Source organism: Dermacentor silvarum, chromosome 3 (genome assembly GCF_013339745.2).
Source record: "Dermacentor silvarum isolate Dsil-2018 chromosome 3, BIME_Dsil_1.4, whole genome shotgun sequence".
In the NCBI taxonomy this organism is placed as follows: domain Eukaryota; kingdom Metazoa; phylum Arthropoda; class Arachnida; order Ixodida; family Ixodidae; genus Dermacentor; species Dermacentor silvarum.
In genome coordinates this window covers 201,165,808-201,185,046 of record NC_051156.1, presented here as the reverse complement: position 1 = coordinate 201,185,046, position 19,239 = coordinate 201,165,808, and the positions used below count along the sequence as shown (strand labels likewise).

Sequence of the window (19,239 nt, the reverse complement as noted above, 5' to 3'; positions counted from 1 at the left end):
GCAGGACGAAGGCCTCTCCCTGCGATCTCCAATTACCCCGTCTTGCGCTAGCTGATTCCAACTTGAATCAAGAGGTAGAACACCGCCTTCTAATCAGTAGTAATACTGAAGATAGTAAATGGTACAACAATGTTAATTAGTAGTCAATATAACAAGTTACAGCAAGGTGACTTAAAGAGCCGCTAACCACCCAGAGGTCGAAATTTATGGCGAATTCCATTGGGAGAACAGGAGCAGGGCGAAGCGCAGTGCGGAGCCAGGTGACAGCGCAGTGAGAGCAGGGACACTCGACCCGCCACTGGAATACGGCGTGCATTCGGAGAGCAGGTGGGAGGGGGACGTGTGAGGAGAAATGTACCATGTGACTAAAGCAATCGACCGTCCCACTATTCTCTGCAGGAGAGCGGCAAAACACGCGTGATCGTCTTGTAATCTGTCGGGCGTAACTGTCACCGTTTGCGGCCACGTACTACGTACTTTTGTGCAGCGCCGACGCATCCCACAATGTTTCGACCTGCGAAGATCACATGAAACTGCAACTTGAATCTGAAGTTGAGCTCCAGCAGCTTTCGCTGCTGTCACCGTCGAGTGTCTCAGCACTTCAGCAAGGCGAAGACGCTTTGCTGCCGCTGTCCCCCGCGCATCCAACGAGAAGCAAGGCGGACTAGAAATGCCAGGATCTGTCGCTAAATCGCTGCGAAGCTCGCTAGTATCACCGACATCAAAAACAGCGGTTCCAAAACACCAACTACGCTTGGCTGCCGCATTGCCGCCGCGCGCATCGGCTGACGCAAAATAAAAAAATGAGGAGGATATGACGGTTTAAGTCATGTGACTTCCTCCGTACTCCGCTTTTCAGACGAGTGCAGTGCGGACTGCTCCTGGCTGCTCTCGGCGCAGCGAAACTGCTCTTGTTCTACCACTGGATGACGGCTCTCCCACTCCTGTTCGACCACTGAAACACGTCGCCTCTGGAACGAGCACTTTCAGCGTGCTTTTGAGTGCTCCTGTTCTCCCAATGGAATTCGCCATTAGTTTTGGTGTTGCAGTTGTGCACGAGTCTACAACGAACACGTAGCCCCGAGAATTTTTCGAAAATGGTGCCGTAATAGCGGAGTTAAATGCGTTTGATGATCGAAACACGGCCCTCACTCGTTTCGCTCTTTCTTTCGCTACTCTCCTCGTCGGCTGGTCTCTCTTCCTCACCGAGTGCTTCTCCAAATGTCACGTCACATTCCTCGTCGCCAACGCACTTCTCAAAACAGTCCACTTCCGGTTAAGGCACGTCCGCGCTAGCGGCAAAAAATTTCTCGCAGTTTCACCCGAAAGGCGAAGCGCCAATTGCGATAGCAAATTAGTAGAGAGCTATACGGAGTAAGGATAGTAGGTTTATCAGCTGTATAAACTTGGACATGCAGCAGCACCAGCAATGCGCAGAACTGTTGCCGACGCCGTCGGCGTTTCGCCCGTGTTCGCACCGAACGCGTGCGGCGTTTTTATATAAATACGTATTTGGTGCCGCAGCTAAACGTCGCCTCCCCTCCCTCCCTCCCGTCCCCCCCACAGCCTTTCGCGCGACGGAAATAAAATGTCACAGTTTCGCCCTAAGGGCGAAGCAATGAATGCGATAGCAACACAGCAATGTCATACGAAGTAAGGTGAGCGGCTTTGGTAGCAACAACACGCAGAACTGTTGTCGACGCCATCGGCGTTTTGCCCGCGTTAGCTCAAAATGCGTGCGGCGTTGGTGACTGTTGCTGGAGCCTCTGATATAAATAGGCACTTGGTGCCGCAGCTAAACGTCGGCTCCCTTCCCTCCCCCTCCCCCACGGACTCTCGCGCGTCTGAAGAAGGCGCGTTTGCTCTACATATATGGTGGTTGTAAAGGAGAAAAGAGACGCCTACTTCTGCAGCCCTTAAGCGAGCACGGCGCAGAACGCGCGTTTGTTCTCCGCCGTGCGTTCACTCCCCGTGAAAGACGCGCCCCTCGCGCCCTTTCACTCGCACATACAGCGTTCGGCGCGCGGCGACGATTTCATCTCCAAATGACGTCATACGGAACCTCACGGCGACGGCGACGCCGACGGCAGAAATCTGCTTTTGAGTGTCCATATAATTGCTATCGCAATAAAAGTTGCGTTTGCTCTCTATATATTGAAAGGAGGAAAGAGACGCTTAATTCTGCAGCCCTTCAGGGAGCACGGCGCAGAACGCGCGTTTGCTCTCCGACGTGCGTTCGCTCCCCGTGAAAGCGCGCGCCCTTTCACTCGTACATACAGCGTCCGGAGCGCGGCGACGATTTCATCGCCGTTGACGTCATACGGAACCTCACGGCGACGACGACGGCAGAAATCTGCTTTGGAGTGTCCATATAATTGCTATCGCAATAATATACCGACGGCGAACTGACCTCCAGTGTCGTAGAACGTCTGCCGCGCGAGAGGTGGCCAAAGTATACGGCAGTTCGGCCGGCGCACCGCCCGTTGCACGATCGACGGGACAATCGACGACGCGCGAAGCTGCGCGCCTCCGTCGCCGGCGATGAAAACATCGGCTGCAGCTCCTGTTCCAGGCAAAATTATTTCCGCTAGATAAAGCGATGCATAATTGTACATTTTATGAAAAACAATATCCGCTGTCCAAACGTTTAACATCAACGAGAGCTCCAATACTTGTCGAACTCAGCTGCAGCGCACGGCTACCGACGGGAGACGACCAGCTCGGCTGTGCTCGCATCGCAGCGGACGGCGCTCCTATAATATCAGCGTATTTTTATTGTGATAGCAATTATATGGACATTCTAAAGCGGATTTCTGCCGTCGGCGTCGCCGTGAGGTTCCGTATGACGTCAACGTCGATGAAATCATCGCTGCGCGCCGGACGCTGTTAAGGAGCCTACATGCAACGCCAGCGTTGCATATAGGCTCCCTAGACGTTTTATGTGCGAGTGAAAGGGCACGAGGGTCGCGCGCTTTCACGGGGAGTGAACGCACGGCAGAAAGCAAACGCGCGTTCTGCGCCGTCGCGCGAGAGGCCGTGGGGGGAAGGGCGGGAAGGAGGGGAGGCGACGTTTAGCTGCGGCACCAAATGCCTATTTATGTAAAAACGTTGTGAGGCGAGAAGGTGGTAAAGACTTCCGACGCTGATCGACGAGTGTCCCGTTATGGTCTCGTCGAAAACCTCCGAGCCGCCCCTAGAGGCACCAGCAACAGTCACCAACGCCGCGCGCGTTCCGTGCGAACGCGGGCAAAACGCCGACGGCGTCGACAACAGTTCTGCGCGTTGCTGGTGCTGCTGCATGTCCAAGTTTATACAGCTGATAAAGCTACTATCCTTACTCCATATAGCTCCCTACTAATTTGCTATCGCAACTGATGCTTCGCCTTTCGGGTGAAACTGCGACAATCTATCTTATTTGTGTACAATTATTGCGAAAAGCGAACACAACGTTAAGAAAAGATTGCGGCTCGTGAGCATCGGTAATTCATTTCGAAGCGCCGTCCGCTTTAGCTTTGAAGGGAACCGGAAAAGGCCTAGCAATCGACGATATCGGCGCCGTCGAGCGATCAGCGGCGGTGAGGCTGCCGCACAAATGAGTCCCGGTCTCCTCCTCTCTACGTACTGCAAGGAAATCTCGCCGTTCGCGAGCGAAACCACAGTCGAACGGCGGCCCGCGAATGGCAAACTGCGTGCGGCGAGTTACCGTGCCGGTAACGTGCACGGGCCTCGTTGATCGTGACGGCATTCTGAACTCGATGTGCGTGTTTACTTGAAATGTTCAAAAAATATCTGAGATGGTTTAGGGGCCCTTTAAGGTGGAGTAAAGTGAAATAAGGTGAAAAAACTGGAATTAAGGTGGGGAAAAGTCGATTAAGATAGATTTAAAGTTGATTGAGGTGGATTAAGGCTGGCGCAAATTGGAGCGAGGTGGAGTAAGGTAGATTAAATTGGATTAAGGTGGATTAGGGGTAGGTTAAGGTAAAATTGTGAAGGACACGTTACAATGTATGACGTCACATATCACGGACGTCACCAATTGGAGAAGTCATAATGTTTTCGCATTCAAATCACGTAAGGATACTTAGGTTTTTTGTAATTTTTTTGTTTGTAATTCACGGTTACGTTGCCATTGAAAGTTGAAGATGCTACCAGGGAGCTTTTTCCCGCACAGAAACAGACCAGATGCACAAAGGTATCATGAGATCGAATCCTCGAATCCAAGTTTCAGAAGCCTAATGCCGTGGTCTTCACTCACCGAGTATGAGGCTGATGGCGTAACCGATCGGAGCGTGGCAGTAGAGGACGCCGTGTGTGTAGACAGCCTCGGCAGTACCGTTCAGGTAGCCGCCTCCGACCCACGTGGCTGTTGACGAAACCGGCATCATCAGATAAGAACCACGCAAGTAACTCTTCCGTAAACAGGACTCGTATTCATAAATAGAAGAGAAAACGTTCTTACGCTAGAAGTGTTTGCAAGAGCATGTCGTAAGTGTACTGTAAGTGTCCACCTAGTGGACTGTCCATTTCGGTGGCCGCTGATTGGCTGCAGCTGTACGAACGAGAAGGCGACTGGCTGGGGGCGCCTGTCTCCCATCTCGCTCGTGCAGCTCCAGCCAATGAGCAGCGACCAAAACGAACAGTTCACTTTATTTTGTATTTTGTAGTGCATCTTAAGGATGGATATCGTAAGTGGTGCTATATAGTATTAGGATTCATGATAAGTAAGCGTGACATCAATAAAGCTGGGCTTCAATTTTGCACTTTCAACTTTCGTCCTAAAGTGACTAATTTATTTAAGGGTTGGTTAGAATACACAGTTTTTAATTAACCTGGACATTGTTATTCGTCGTGCAAGTAATACCCGCTTCTTCAGGTAATCCACCTGAACAGGCCGAATTGCACCATATGCTCCGCTATTTTATCCGTTTATCTGTACGAATAAAAAAAACACCAGTCCTTCCCCTGTCGAGCAAAGCTTGTCGTGTGTGTATCTGACCTTGGTGGGGATTTTCTTTCTCTCTCACTCCTTATTTCTATCTTTTTTCCCTCTCCCTCCCTATCTTTCTTTCTCTTTCTCTCCTTATCTCTTTATATCTTTCTTCCTTTCTCTCTCTTTCTCTCTCTCTTTATCTCTCCCTCTTTCTGTATCTATCTTTTTTATCTCTTTCTATTTCTTTCTTTCTCTTCCTCTTCCTTTCTCTCTTTTGCTATTTCTCTCTCTTTCTCTGACCTTCGTGGTGATTTTCTTTCTTTCTCTAGCTCTCTTTTCTCGATCTTTCTTTCTCTCTTTATTTCTTTCTCTCTATCTTCCTTTTTTTTTCTTTATCATCTTTCTTTCTCACTCTCTTTCTCGTTCTTTTTGTCCCTTGTATGTGGCAATGAGCTTGGACCCCTTCTGCACTATCGCCAGGATCGGCCCACTTTTCAGCGTGACACCACCACCACCACCACCACCACGACCGCCGAAACTTGTGAACTAAAGCTTCGCTTAAAAATATATATGCAGACTCAACGCACACGTTACAATCTCTTTTAAACGAAGCTTTAGTGAAGCGCGGTTAATTAAATGCTATAAAGCAAATTACGATGCGCGCAATCGTTCATATTGTGAAGAGGATGGAAAACTTGGGGAGTTGGTATTGATTCATGGCAAATAAGCAACGCGTGTGCTGTGTCAACATCTTCCTTTCTCTTCGCTTTAAGTGCGCTGTTGCTTATTTGCCACGAATGTACTTATTTTCGAACTATACAACGCGCGTAATATCACGCAATGCCTATGTTGGTGCCCCGCACAGGTCACTATTTTAGTGTCACGCGATATTTATGCTTATACAATACACCGTTCACAAACTATGCCGAAATACGAAGAGCAGCTCAACCGAATGCTCACTGTATATAAGACGTCGACGCAGTAATATGTAGCGGGAACGAAAGCGATGATGAATGGTGCCACGTGTTCTCGTGCGCAAGTGACGTGCGCGGATATTCGGCAATGCAGCAATCAGCAGACACGGTCAGCCAAAATCCGGGAGAGATCGCTAAGAAAGGAATTCACTTTAAAAAGCACACGGTATTATCATGCAAGAAACTAAGGTCAATAACTTGAAGGTCTAAAAGCTACCAGATACTTTGCCCTTGCATTAAACGCTTCTACTTGTCTAATCAAATGTCATAACTTTTCTTTAGTCAAGTTAATGATGCTTGATCACTTAAACAATGTTCTCAATAGCCAGGGGGTGGAACTCCTGGCATGCCCCTCTCCCCTCCCACGGAAATTCCTATGTTAGTAGGCTACCGCCCCCCCCCCCCTCCTCCAGGAAATTATTTCTGGTTACGCCACTGCTCAGTTGATCTAACTATTTTCTGTATTGGACCAGGTACTATAGCCACATAGACTATTGGTCGAAGTACTTTGTACGCATTTGTTGAATTGTTTAAACAACCCTCATTTATGATTGATTGATTGATTGATCGATCGATCGAACGGTCAAATTTCTCAATCTGTCCCTGCTTTGTAGCTCTGTCCCTGAGCTGTCCCTGCCAAGTCTGTTCCTGGTTTGACCCCTCTCACCTGTCATGGAGCTGATGCCGAGTGCCATCGACAGGTTCCTGTCGGCCAAGAACAGCCTGTGGAGGAAGCGGTTCTGCTGCGGCCGCCGGCGGCGCATGTCCATCGTCGAGACCTGGCCGTCCTCCTTGAAAATGTGCACCTTGCGGCCCGACCACACGCCCACGCACACGACGGCGATGAAGTAGAACATCATGGCCAGCACCGCGGGGATGTGCACCGCCATGGCGCCTCTTCTTCTTCATCTCACTTGCCGCGTGTGCTCGCGGCCTCGAACTCGCTCGAGCAGCGCTTTACTCACGTGGAGCTATGGCAGCGCCATGCTCGCCGGTAATCGGAGGCTTCGCCGCCGTTAATTAACACACCCCACCTTACGGCAAATCGGATGCAGCGCTGTCCAGTTCCGACTCGATTGACCATCTCGAACTGGTTCAACTGAGCGAGAAGGGCAGCTGGACTGCTGGTCCGAGGGGATCACCTATACTGCAAAGCGGAGGAGCTACCGAAGCTCGCTTCGCTTGCGTGCTGTTCGGGATAAAGTTTATTATCTCTCTTTCTCTCTCTGACCACCAGCGGTGAAGATCTCGGTGCTTGGTGAGATTTACTGATCCAGAATTGGGGCACACTCTAAGCTGGTTGCTTTATCATAGCTGTGTATAGGCTTTGCATCAAGGTTACGATTACCACAACGTATACTCCATCCTCGTCTGAATGGGTGGACGTTGTTTCCGTTTTTGCGGTTTCGGGGTGACTAACAAAGAAAAACTTGCAAGAAAAACCCTCCAAGAAAAACTTGCAGCTTTTTGAAACTTATCCTGACCCACCATAGTTGCTTAGTGCATTTTGGTGTTAGGCTGCTAAGCACGAGGTTGCGGGATTAAATCCCAGCCGCGGTATAGGCTTATTTCGATGGTGCGAAAAGTACAAACACCTGTGTACCGTGCAATTGGTGCAAATTAAAGAACCCCAGGTGGTCAAAATTATTCCGGAGTCCCCCAATATACGGCGAGCCTCATAATCATGTTGTGGTTTCAGCAAGTAAAACCACAGAATTTAATGTAACTTATCATGTGCCCAAACAATAATATTCATCTGTCATGCTCGCGTAATGATCCCTGCTTGAACACTGCGTTCCCTGTACTTTCAGGTCAGGAACTACGTGCCCCTATTAGCGTATACACAGCGTTCCTGAAAAGAAGGCAGCGTGCGCAGAACGAAAGGCGCGATAGATAACCATTATTCTTCGGAGACAAGACAATAAGCCTTAAAAGTCACACCCACGAGATATTTCTGTACATCACTAATACTGCAGAATCGGTTCACGGTTTGGCGATGCGCATGGTTTGGGTTTCTCAGCGCTACTCAGTCCAACCATGACACATTCGATAACCGACTGGTCGAACTGGTGGTCGTCCCCGTCTAGCCTTTCAAGCGAAGCTTTATTGGCTCACTTGTGTCGGGGTCGGTGTACGCGGAAAACTATCATCATCAGCATTGGCTCGAGTGTCGTCGTCTTCTTCCACAGCTGGCTCGTTGGCGGACCCTCGGCGCAACCGCACGAATGCGCTCGTGCCACTGCTCCCGCGTTCGTCGTCGTCTTCTTTCACAGGCTGGCTCCGTTGCCGCTCATAATTCCAGCGTAGAATTTCACTTCTCTTCTGTTTCACAACTTTGGATATAGGCGCCATCAAACTCGCCCTAGAAATGCACTGTTGTTCCACTTACTTTTTTACCAAAATGATGTTTTATACACTGAAGCACAAAAGTAACTGGAACGCCCATGTATTTCATCCCACACTTTGGGAAATTATATATCGAAACTGGTGTCATCCTGGAAATTCATTTCAAGTGGACTGCGTCTTGCAAACTCACCGGCGACAATTCGTGAATTGCAATGTGCGTCGTAATGTAATTAACTAAGAAGTTCATTAGTCAATTTGCGTTAATTAGTTGAATATTTGTTTTGATTTCTCGTGCTACTAATCTGCGCCTTTTCGAATAACCCAGCTCAACGATAAGAATTATGCTACCTGCCACAGGCGACTTTTAAAACTTCTGCAAACTTAAAACTGAACACCCTATATATATATATATATATATATATATATATATATATATATATATACAGACCTGGGTGCGGTTCGGAAAGCTGGTCGGGCCCCAACATTGGATACTGTTGTATCTAATGCGGACATCACATCGGTATAAGGTGGTGATGATCAGTTCATTCCGCGGTGCATACCCACAACGGCGGATTGGTCAAGGAGCAGGCGGTGCATTTAAAAAAAAATAAGATTAAATGAATAAACAGGAGCCAATAAAAGAGTTCAAGGAAAGAAACAGACAAGAGCAATCGGGCAGTATTCCTTGAAGGTCCAAGCAGTCGCAAGTCTGTATGGCAAATGCTCTTATCGTCATTATTGTCATCATCATCGCCACCAATCGGCATATTTATAATAAAGGGAGAGTGTACGAGATTTCACTACACTTTAAATAAATGTGACTGATCCCTCGTAGCGCACATGAAAAGCAGACTACAAGTATCAAGCGTCTGCGTGGCTCTCTCTCGGTGCCGGTCACGCTCCTGGCGCCACGAGTTTCGTATGGCCACATCCTTCGGCTGCGAATTGGTCGCGAATTTATGGCTTTCGTTTATACGCGCTTCACATTTTCGAATACCGCAACCAAAGGCGCATTTTATTCACAATGGAATAGAACAGCGCGCACCGTGCTTATAGTGTAGAAACGTTAAACTCCTCCATATTTCTTATGAACTCTCCATATTTCTTATGAAGCAAATACAACTGACTACAAGGACTATACTCCTACACACGCGCACACACAGCCCAGACGACGAGCACCAACAAGTTCGTTCGTCGGCTTGTGCCATGCTACAACTATTTATTGTATCGCCGGTTAAACGTTGAGGCGGAGGGAGCACGCCAGTAAAGACCACAAAGGAATAAAATAAGGCACCTCAGCAGCTCACCTGCTGATCTCCATGAACATGCATCATCTGCAGATTAGCAGCCTCATACTGAAGAACTCACCAGCAGAGATATCAGTTAGGACAGATGCATAAAAAGGGTAGCTTCATCTTCTGTCTCCTCTTCTGGTGTGCGGAGGAAAGTGGTAGAAACGTACTGCAGCAAACTACACGCCTAAGCCTAAGCGCAATAGTGTGCCAGCAGCCTTCTTCAGCGGGGAATAATTGGCGGTCTCCTAAACTCCAATTTTGAGGATTCTCGCACATCCCCCCGGAGTTTTAATTGAATTCTGGGGTTTTACGTGCCAAAACCACGACTTGATTATGAGGCATGCCGTAGTGGGGGACTGCGGATTAACCTTGACCACCAGGGGATCTTTAATGTGCTCCCGAAGCACGGGACGCGGACGTGTTTGCATATCGCTTTCGTCGAAATGCGGCCGCCGCGGCCGGGATTTGATCCCGCAACCTCGTGCTTAGCAGCGCCACACCGTAGCCGCTAAGGCACCGTGGCGGGTCCCTTTGGAGTAAGTTTCCAATGGTAAGCATGTGCCCAATGACAATAGTCGGCAAGGGAGCGTAATTTGCGATAACACGTTTTGGGCAACAACATGTGCCCAATGATTGTGAACGCATTCCTTACTAATATATGAGACAGGTAAATATTACTCCCGCGTATAAAAGAGATGCCAGATATTTACTGCTTTTTGTGTGTTGTACCACCTGCTCCGTGTACCAAGCAGACAGCCGGATGAGGTGTACGTCTCCCGTGCAAGGCAAAATGATTTGCCAATGTCTGAAAAGCAAGCTTTTGTATAACCGAGCCGATGTTTCGCAGGTCCCAATTAGGACTCTGCTTTAAGTGGAGGTTGAGTTTTGACCAGAAGACAGAATTTTTCGTTTAGGTATTCATTTCAAAGAACGCGCAATTATTATCTTTGACCGCGTGTAGGACAGGCACAGCGCTTTGCTCTCCCGTGTCTGTAAAAAGCTGCACAGTCCCATATGCGAACTTGACAGCTAATTTAACTCTATGGGTAGACGTCCTGGCTTCCTGTCACGCGGCCCATTCTTAATCACCCCCTTAACCAACCAACGGTATGTAGCCATTGAGCATCAATCGACACACGAAGAGCAAAACCTTCCTGGCTGCTTGTACCGTGGCCTCAGAGATGCGTATGTGTGATCTTGGTGGACGTCCAGGATTCCTGTCACGCGGCCCATTCTAATCTGCGCGATCATGTGCGACCTTGGTGGGAGTTCACGCATAACTACATTTTCACCAGACGAAAATGCCTGCTGACGATACGTTGGTTTGCTGAACCATCATCATTGTCCGTCGCACTCGTGGCCAGCAGATCGCCAGTGTCTTCGTTGTGAACGCGCTCTCCATTTACTATCCTGCTTCCCCGGCCCAACACGCACGCATCCGGCTTCTCACACACACATAAACAAACGTAAAATAAGCGGCCGACCGGCGAAGCTCAACGGCCGACCGGCGAAGTTCAACGGCCGACCGGCGAAGCTCAACGGCGAGCGAGGCCTTCCTTGGTCCCGATACCATGCTGCGGTTTAGCCCGATTTCGCCCCAGGACAGAGTGCGATCGTCCTTGGCACTATGGTCCTGGTGCAGGATAGGGGGGGTCTGCTACCGCGCTGGCATCGAGGAACCGTATAGTCCAGGAAGGAACCGCGCCCCCTCGTTCAGTCGGCCTCCCCCCACAGACGCTATTTGTCCGGGGGCTTGCCGCTGCGCCGCCCCCTCCGAGAGGAGCCGGACATCTCCGCGTCCTTGATGGTCAGATGCGTTTCGTTGCTTGCCTGCTTGGCGCGGCGCTGCCGGTGCTTGCTGACTCGGCCGCCCCTGTTGCTCGTGTCAGGCGTCTTTGCGGAAGACGCAGCACCGCTCGATTTGCGCCGTCTGTTCGAGTCCGACGTCCCCTGACTCCGATAGCTCTTGCCGGAGATCTCGGACGCGGGCATGCTTGTCCCGCGCGACCTCCCACCAGGCATCTGCGACCGCTCGCTCCTGTTGGTCAGCTCCGACCGGCCGCACTCCGCACCTGCCCTGGCGCTCTGTTCGTTCTCGGTGACTTCCTGCACGGTTTCGGGTATTCGGTGCTTACCGCATTTTCTCATACATAGTCTGTCATGCAGCGTGCAGTTCTTATGGGCAGCTTGACCGACATCCCGTGATGCACCGTATGTATATATATATATATATATATATATATATATATATATATATATATATATATATATGCACAACTACGCGAGAATCCTGTGTACGGCGCACTAAGGACGACGGCTACGTCTGTTCGCACCCTGGAATGGACGACACCCTAATCCGGTGCTAAGCTCTGTTAATATATATATATATATATATATATATATATATATATGCTCCTGTAGTGAACACATCACACTGCGCCTGCAAACATACAGTCCAACAATTCGTAAGCTATATATGGTTCGCGGACCCTGTGGACTTCGACAGCGGTTTCAAAGAAATCCGCAGATACAGCTGTGAAAAATGCTCCAATTAAGAACAACTGCTGTAATAACATTTTCATGACTTATACCCAAGTGGAAAATATCAACAGCAAATAAACTTGCGCAACGATAGAATTTCTTGTAACACAAATTACTCTGGTTTCCTTAGGGAAACTGATGTCGATTTGTTCCTGAGCCTGTATAGAGAACTAACGATAATAATAATAATAAAACTAATGATAATAATAAAACATCAATATCTCACGAAGTTGCCCCAGTGATCTCGTTTTATAGCAACTCGAGACGTCATCTAATGTGTTTGACAATAAAAATACATGGGCTTCAAAAAAACAGTACCGCGGAATGAATTATGTGTAGCAGCACATAAAATACATCGGTTTTATAGCTACGCCAAGTTTCTTTCACCGAGCCTTTACTTCACCTCGATCCTATATTAGGGGCGAAGCACCTTAGGGCCGATCCTTGTCCCTCCTTCGTCGTCTTCCGTAGCTCTGGTTTGCATGAAGTCCGCTAGGGGCGCTGCGGTGCACAAAGGCGTTCGTTCCCGACGCGCGCTCTCTTTCTCTCTGCAGCTACGGTGTACTGCAGCCATGGATGATAACGGTCGCTTCTGATAACGGCGCGCCCGCTATGCATGAAAAGGCGAGAGTGGCGGCTCAACTGCAAGCGGAGTCGAGGGCTCGCAAAGCTGCTGCAGCACGGCGACGCAGACAACAAGCGGGCCCGGAGTCTAGGGTGCGGGAAGGTGCAGCAAAACAGAAACGCCGGCAAGCGGACCCGGAGCTGAGGGCTCGCGAACTCGCGCTTGAACCGAGCATCGGCGCCACCAACCTCAGTTAGAGAACGTTTCCGGCGTTTTGCCGCCGCTTCCCGCACTCTCGTCGCCTCTGGGTCCGCTTGCCGACGTGGGGGAATTCACGGTTAACCGAATGATCCCCCGGTGCTTCGCCCACTCATCATCATTCACTTCGAGGATATGCGGTGATTTTTTTTTTCTAAAGCCATTACTAAAATCGGAGCCACGACGACATCTGCAGCGTAAACGCCTTCTTGCTCGGCCGTCTGAAGTGTATATGACGTCGATCGCGGTGAAATACGGCAGACTCATAAGTGCAGACACGGGCCTCTGAGATCTCCGATGTGCAGCAACGCACCGCGCCGAATGTTTCGGAGGTGATGTCGCAGCTATAGCTACATCAATTTGTGTGGTGCTTTATGAAACGTTGTATTAGTTTCACTGAAGACCGAGGCAGAACCATGTTCGAGTACACATTCAATAGGGACGTACTTTAGGATCGACAACTTGCGACTAATAGAATTCACAGCCATGTTCGAAAGAAATACAGATTGCACCAGCTATTACGCGCCATAAAGAGCTAGCCGTTATCTGTAAAACGTGATTGCTTGTTACTTGCTATACGTACTGGTCTGGTCCAAAGCTTGCCGTCGCGTCGGCTTGAGCACTCTCCGGGTTGGGGCGTGCGGAAGCAGCCGAATACGTCGTAGTGCGGTGGCAGCCACTGCTTCTCGAACACCATGGCGGATACCAGTGAGCCGATGACGAGCGCGGCCATGCCTAGCACCATGCAGGCCAGCCGGAAAGGAAACTGCTGGCCTCGCTGGGGATCGTTCAGTGGCACACGTATCGACGTCGTCAGGCTCACCGACGGCTCGCCGCACAACCAACGCGAGATGGCACCCAGCACGAACGCTGCGAGAGGCCGACCCAAACGACCCTTGACGTCGAACCATGCCCTCTGAGAGTGGGACGGTGAGCGAGCGCCTTCGGATCTCGGAGGCATTGCCTTCCTTAATTTTTTTTTTTTTTTTTCGCGCTGAGGCAAGCAGTGGAGTAGATGACCGAGTGCTGCCAATCGGTGAACTGAGCAGCGATGCGGCGAGGCGATAGGAACGCTGCTTTCTCGAGTCACTGTTCCGGTACTGTCGTACTACTCCTGTCTTTGTGCCCCATGGCATCTTGTCCGCACCGCTCTCATATATATGCTGATGAAACTGTCTCGCTAAATCGTAAATCGTTCGGAGAAGATCATCATCATGATCATCATCATCATCAGCCTATATTTTATGTCCACTGCAGGACGAAGGCCTCTCCCTGCGATCTCCAATTACCCCTGTCTTGCGCTAGCGTATTCCAACTTGCGCCTGCAAATTTCCTAACTTCATCATCCCATCTGGTTTTCTGCCGACCTCGACTGCGCTTCCCTTCTCTTGGTATCCATTCTGTAACCCTAATGGTCCACCGGTTATCCATCTTACGCATTACATGGCCTGCCCAGCTCCATTTCTTCCGCTTAATGTCAACTACTACTAGTAGTTGATACTACTATGATACTACTAGTCATAGAAGATACTAGTAATTAAAGAACACGTTTGAGAACCACCAACCACAGTACAATTTTGGGACCTTCGTCCACTCCGCGTTCTACGTTTATTCTAAGATAGCTCAGTGGCAAATAGGTGTCATTTGGGCGAGTTGGTACAGATGCACGGCGTAAGACAGCACTACTTCCACATGGACGCTGAAAGAAAAGACATTCACCGGCGTTTAGCTAGCAAGTGTTAGCCACCTCATGATGATGATTTCTGTAGGCATTCCGTATCTACGGGCGGCGACAAATAGTCACCTAGCCTGCCTAAGCTCATCAGGTTTTACTGCATCTATTAAGGTCTAGTATTTTGCTTATCTATAGTTCATATTCTCTCTCTTGATTAAAACAGCTATCTCTAAAGTACAGTTACCTATGCCTGGCCCCAGCTTCATCACTTCCCAGCTTTTTTTTTTTTTTTTACGGCTACATTAAATGTCTCTTGCTTATCTCGACCGCTGGTCAGCAGTTGAGATAAGCATCAGCTTTAAATCGCAGCGCTTCTATACGGTGCTGGCTGGGTGAATATTTTGGCATTCCATGCCAATTTGCTGAGTTGTCTCGAGAGTTTTGTTGCAGCAGGCATGTGTTTCGTCCTGTTGCAGAAATGAGTGTTAGCCAGCGCCACTCACGGTCATGGCGGCATATGCGGTAAATGCAGCATGGCTTCTGAGATTTGCGCGCAATCTCGGAGGCCATGCATGCAGTTTCACAGAGGCCTCTATATAAAATTTGTTTCATAGTCTCTTACCAATGATGGAGCCGTAGGTGTTGGTGCCCTTGAGGTAGAAGATGCACACGAACTGCGGGAATAGCAACACGTACACCACGTCCGAGCAGAGTGTCCACAGCCCGAACACCGACTCCACCGACAGCGCCAGGTAGGTGGCCGAGGCAGCCCATCAAGCAGACCGCGATGCGCAGAATCACGGCCACCTCCGTCTCGGACGCCTGCGGAAAGAAGGAACGCCACATAGTTCAGAAGGCGACTTGCATGAACGCTGTGCAGTGGCCATGTGGCGCCGAGGCTGTTTCAGCTTCCTACGAATGCTGCCGACGCCAGCTGCTTGGACTTCGATGGAAATGAGACGACACTAAACAGCAACTGATGCGTGCCCGTTTCATGGCATTCTTGATCTCGGTAAGCGAAGCGTTGCCCGACCCACGGCAGCGTTAGAACGCATCTGACATGCTCCAGATACCTTATGGCATGAACGTTTCTACTAGAGTCCTTCTAGGCGAAAAGTGTTGTGGTACCCTGGGTGTACTATGTATGTGCACAACGTGGAAACTCTTGGTTCGAGATCAACGTTGGCTAGAAGGTATCATGACGCGGTAACGTCTACGTCGTCCACACGACGTAGACGCAGACAGGGCCCTGTCTGCGGCGTGAGCCTCGTCATGCTCGACCGCAGAATTCTGTCTGTCGGGTGAATCCAGCTCATTCGCAACACTCACTTAAAATTGGTTGCGTAAAATTGGCTGTGTATTAGTTGTCGCTGCGTTGATTGCTTAGCGTTATCACGCCGATTTAGTGGCGGCTGTAAGAACCTAGTTTCATCATCATCATCAGCGTATCTTTAATTACACTGCGGGACGTAGAGCGATTCCCCGACCACGATTCCCGCGGTCGGGGAATCGAACCCGCAACCTTGTGCTGCAGAACGCCATAGCTACTGAGTCACTGCGGTCAGGTAATCCAACGTATAGAATCCCTACATTATTCTGGCTCTGCTATGATTTTTTAAAGACGATAGTCTTTCTTGGGCTACCTAAACGCGAAAAATGTTGCCTGTCTGTCTGCCTGCCTATCTGTCACTCGATTTAACCCCCCGGCCAAAACCGACTCAGCCACCCGGCCAAAACCAACCAAGCTACTAGCTCTGGTGGCACGGGGTCATACACGTCAACATTATACAGCGCAAAGAAAACCTCAGGCCTATTTGAGGCAAAACATATGTACATAAGTGTCATCCGCAGCGTTCATTTAATTAAGAATACACACTGGACTGGTTTTTACGTTAGTAAATGAGAAATCAACGCGTTACAAATGGTGTCGAAGAGATGCTACGCTTTAAACACAAGCCGACTGAAGCCGCGGATCTGTAACCGGCTTTAAGCCAGCAGTAATAAAAGCTCCCAACAGATGGCGCGAGAGCAGGGCGAACGCGCCATCTGTGAAGAAATCTATCCAGCTGCCAGTCTAGGCTCCTCTGACCTCCTTGAAGCCCTTGGGTTCAGGGATAGCGGGGGGGGGAAAGTAAACATGTCCGCTATAGAGATTAGTAAGAGGCGGTTGGAGGTTTGGTGGTAGAAAAGCAGGGAGACCTCGAACAACAGAAACATACAGAAACAGAGTTCCCAGTAATGGTTCAAAAAGTTTGATGCTTTGAATTCTTTGTAGTTGTGTGTTTTCTCAAAAATAAATGTAGTACGTTAGGCAAACTAATAAAAAGAGATTTGCAGCGAAGCAAGCAGATATGCGGCCAATTTTTTCTGCTTCTTTAGATTTGCTTTATGGGGTTTGCATTTCGGCATAGCTTTGGTACGGTGCAGTGCATAACCATTGCATTACACGTTGAATAGGATGAAAATAATCACAACTGTGCGAATCGCGTTTCGGTGTGTACCATTTAATTAACCTCTTCACCTGTATTCTAACATGTGCGCTGGATCTGCAGAATATTTGTTCCGATTGTACACGTACACGCAGTTCTGTATTGAACTGGCGTCTTGCTTTCGGTTGGACAGTATCTTTTTCTATTAAATGGATTTATTTATCGATTGATCGATTGACTGATTGAAAGAAAGAAAGACACGAGCGGGTACGTGGCGCAGTGGTGTAGAATTGTAGCAACGCACGTCCGGCCGTATGAGCACGTGGTAGACGTTCTTGGTGACCATGGCTGAGGCGCTGAACATGGACGAGTCGGCGGACGACATGACGGCCGCCGTGATGCCCAGCATGCCCATGACGGAGACCACGGCCGGAGTCAGGTAGCGGATCGACTGCGGCAGCACACTGGACTTGTCGCGCAGCTGCCAAGGGCCCAGGTAGCCCGCCGCCGTGAAGTCTGCGCCATACAGTACATACATGCATGCACGCGTATAGTATACCTAACTGTGGAACTCCTCAAGCTCAATGCTGTTGAGTGGCCCCTGGGAAGCTTTCTTAATTCACCGTGTGCACGGCGGTAAAGATGATTTCTTTATTAGATTTTCTTTAAAAATAAAGAAAAAATTGCAGGACGCTTAAGCTTCGCCTTTAAGAGTAGAACGCGATAGCGTTATCGGGACCAGTTCGCATCGCATCGTTCGCATCCGGCAAGTAGGCTTCATTCACTGCAACACAGAACGTGGGAAAGCCAGCTTACAAAGACCAAACTTACACCAATCCCCTTAAAGTCGGCTTCACTTTTAAACAGAAATGCATTGCTGGGAAGATGTTTTTCCATGGGCACTATAAGTCGTCTATATTAAAATGTGAAGGCCCGAGGACCTGTTTTATTATTTTTAATTGTTTGCTATTGCCCCAACGCGCGCGCGTGTCCGAAACGCATTTGGCAGCCCAAGTCCCAATTTGACCTGCCGAGGATGCTAGCGCCATCTGTATAAGATTTTGGCAAGTAGGCTACCCGAGTGAGCCGGTGTCATAGTAGAAATGCTGTCAAAAGAGGTTTGTGTTTGAGTTTTCTCGTAACACAATGTTTTCTCGTACATTCAAATAACAGTCCGACGCCACCATGTCTGTAGGTTGTGCTTAAGTTGTACTTAACTATTTTTCTGACGCATTTCCTGTGAGAAATTACATTTTTGTTCACTAACACCTCGCACCACGACGAAGGGCCTGCGCGGTCGGGGTGGTTCGGAATGATTTTCTCCTGCTCTAACACCTTGCGCCACGCGGAGGGCCTGCGCGGTCGGCCCCGTCGGGGTGATTGCGGGATGACTTTCTCCGCCGACTGACGCCGACATCCACACCGACGCCGATGCCGGATTGTCTGCGACACGGGGCCCTTAACGCTATCGCGTTGAAACAAGAATTAAGCTCGGTAGGTGGGGAACGACGGCTCATTCCTGAGAGACTAAAGTGCCACGTCACAGACAAAGCAGTGTGAGCTAGGGAGCTTCCGTGATGGAGAAACCAATCACCCGCATTCCATAACTTTGCATGTTTCCCTCACACATTCTCTCTCAGTCGCAGCAATACCACCAAGTCAAATTGTTGATTTACAGTCTGTCCAGGAGAAACGATATTCCCGCGGCATCATTCCCCAAACGCCGCAGAAGGAATGAAAGAAACGATGGCCATCGTCTTATGCGAATGCACTTGCCGTTTTGTCTTCTTTCTTTTTGTCTTGGTGAAGAATGCGTCTTCAGTTGGACTCAAAGCTTATTTCGTTTCGGGGTCATACACATAGCAATAGCTTTCGTTGCCCTTTGACTGTTCTTCTAAAGAAGGTATGGGTCAGTCCGGATGTGATTTTTCAAACTGTGGCACAAAATCAAGCAAGTGCCCTTTATTTTATTCTTTTAGAATACCGTAGCTTGGCCAGAACGCTAAGCCGATCGGACGAACAATCGGAGCACCTCCCAATCAAACGGAACCGATCGCACAGATGCACCCAGCCGAACACATTGCGAGCGCTCTTTTTCAACCACGTCGAACATGAGGCGGCATTTCATTGAGCCCTGGACTGCTTGAAAACTACCAGCCGAAGATGTGCCTTGCAACAATTGAGCTTTCTGTATTTACGGCGATCGCTACCAAATTTATCCTTCCA

General features: G+C 49.3%; 1 protein-coding gene across 1 annotated transcript in view; it reads right to left on the bottom strand.

Annotated features, from left to right (window-relative positions):
• Window positions 1-19,239, bottom strand: part of LOC119444170 (high-affinity choline transporter 1-like) — a 78,390-nt gene that overhangs the window by 57,297 nt on the left and 1,854 nt on the right. The window contains exon 3 of the mRNA XM_049664183.1: window positions 17,318-17,529. Within this exon, the coding sequence (XP_049520140.1) occupies window positions 17,318-17,529 (212 nt within the window). The remainder of the gene's footprint in view (window positions 1-17,317; window positions 17,530-19,239) is intronic.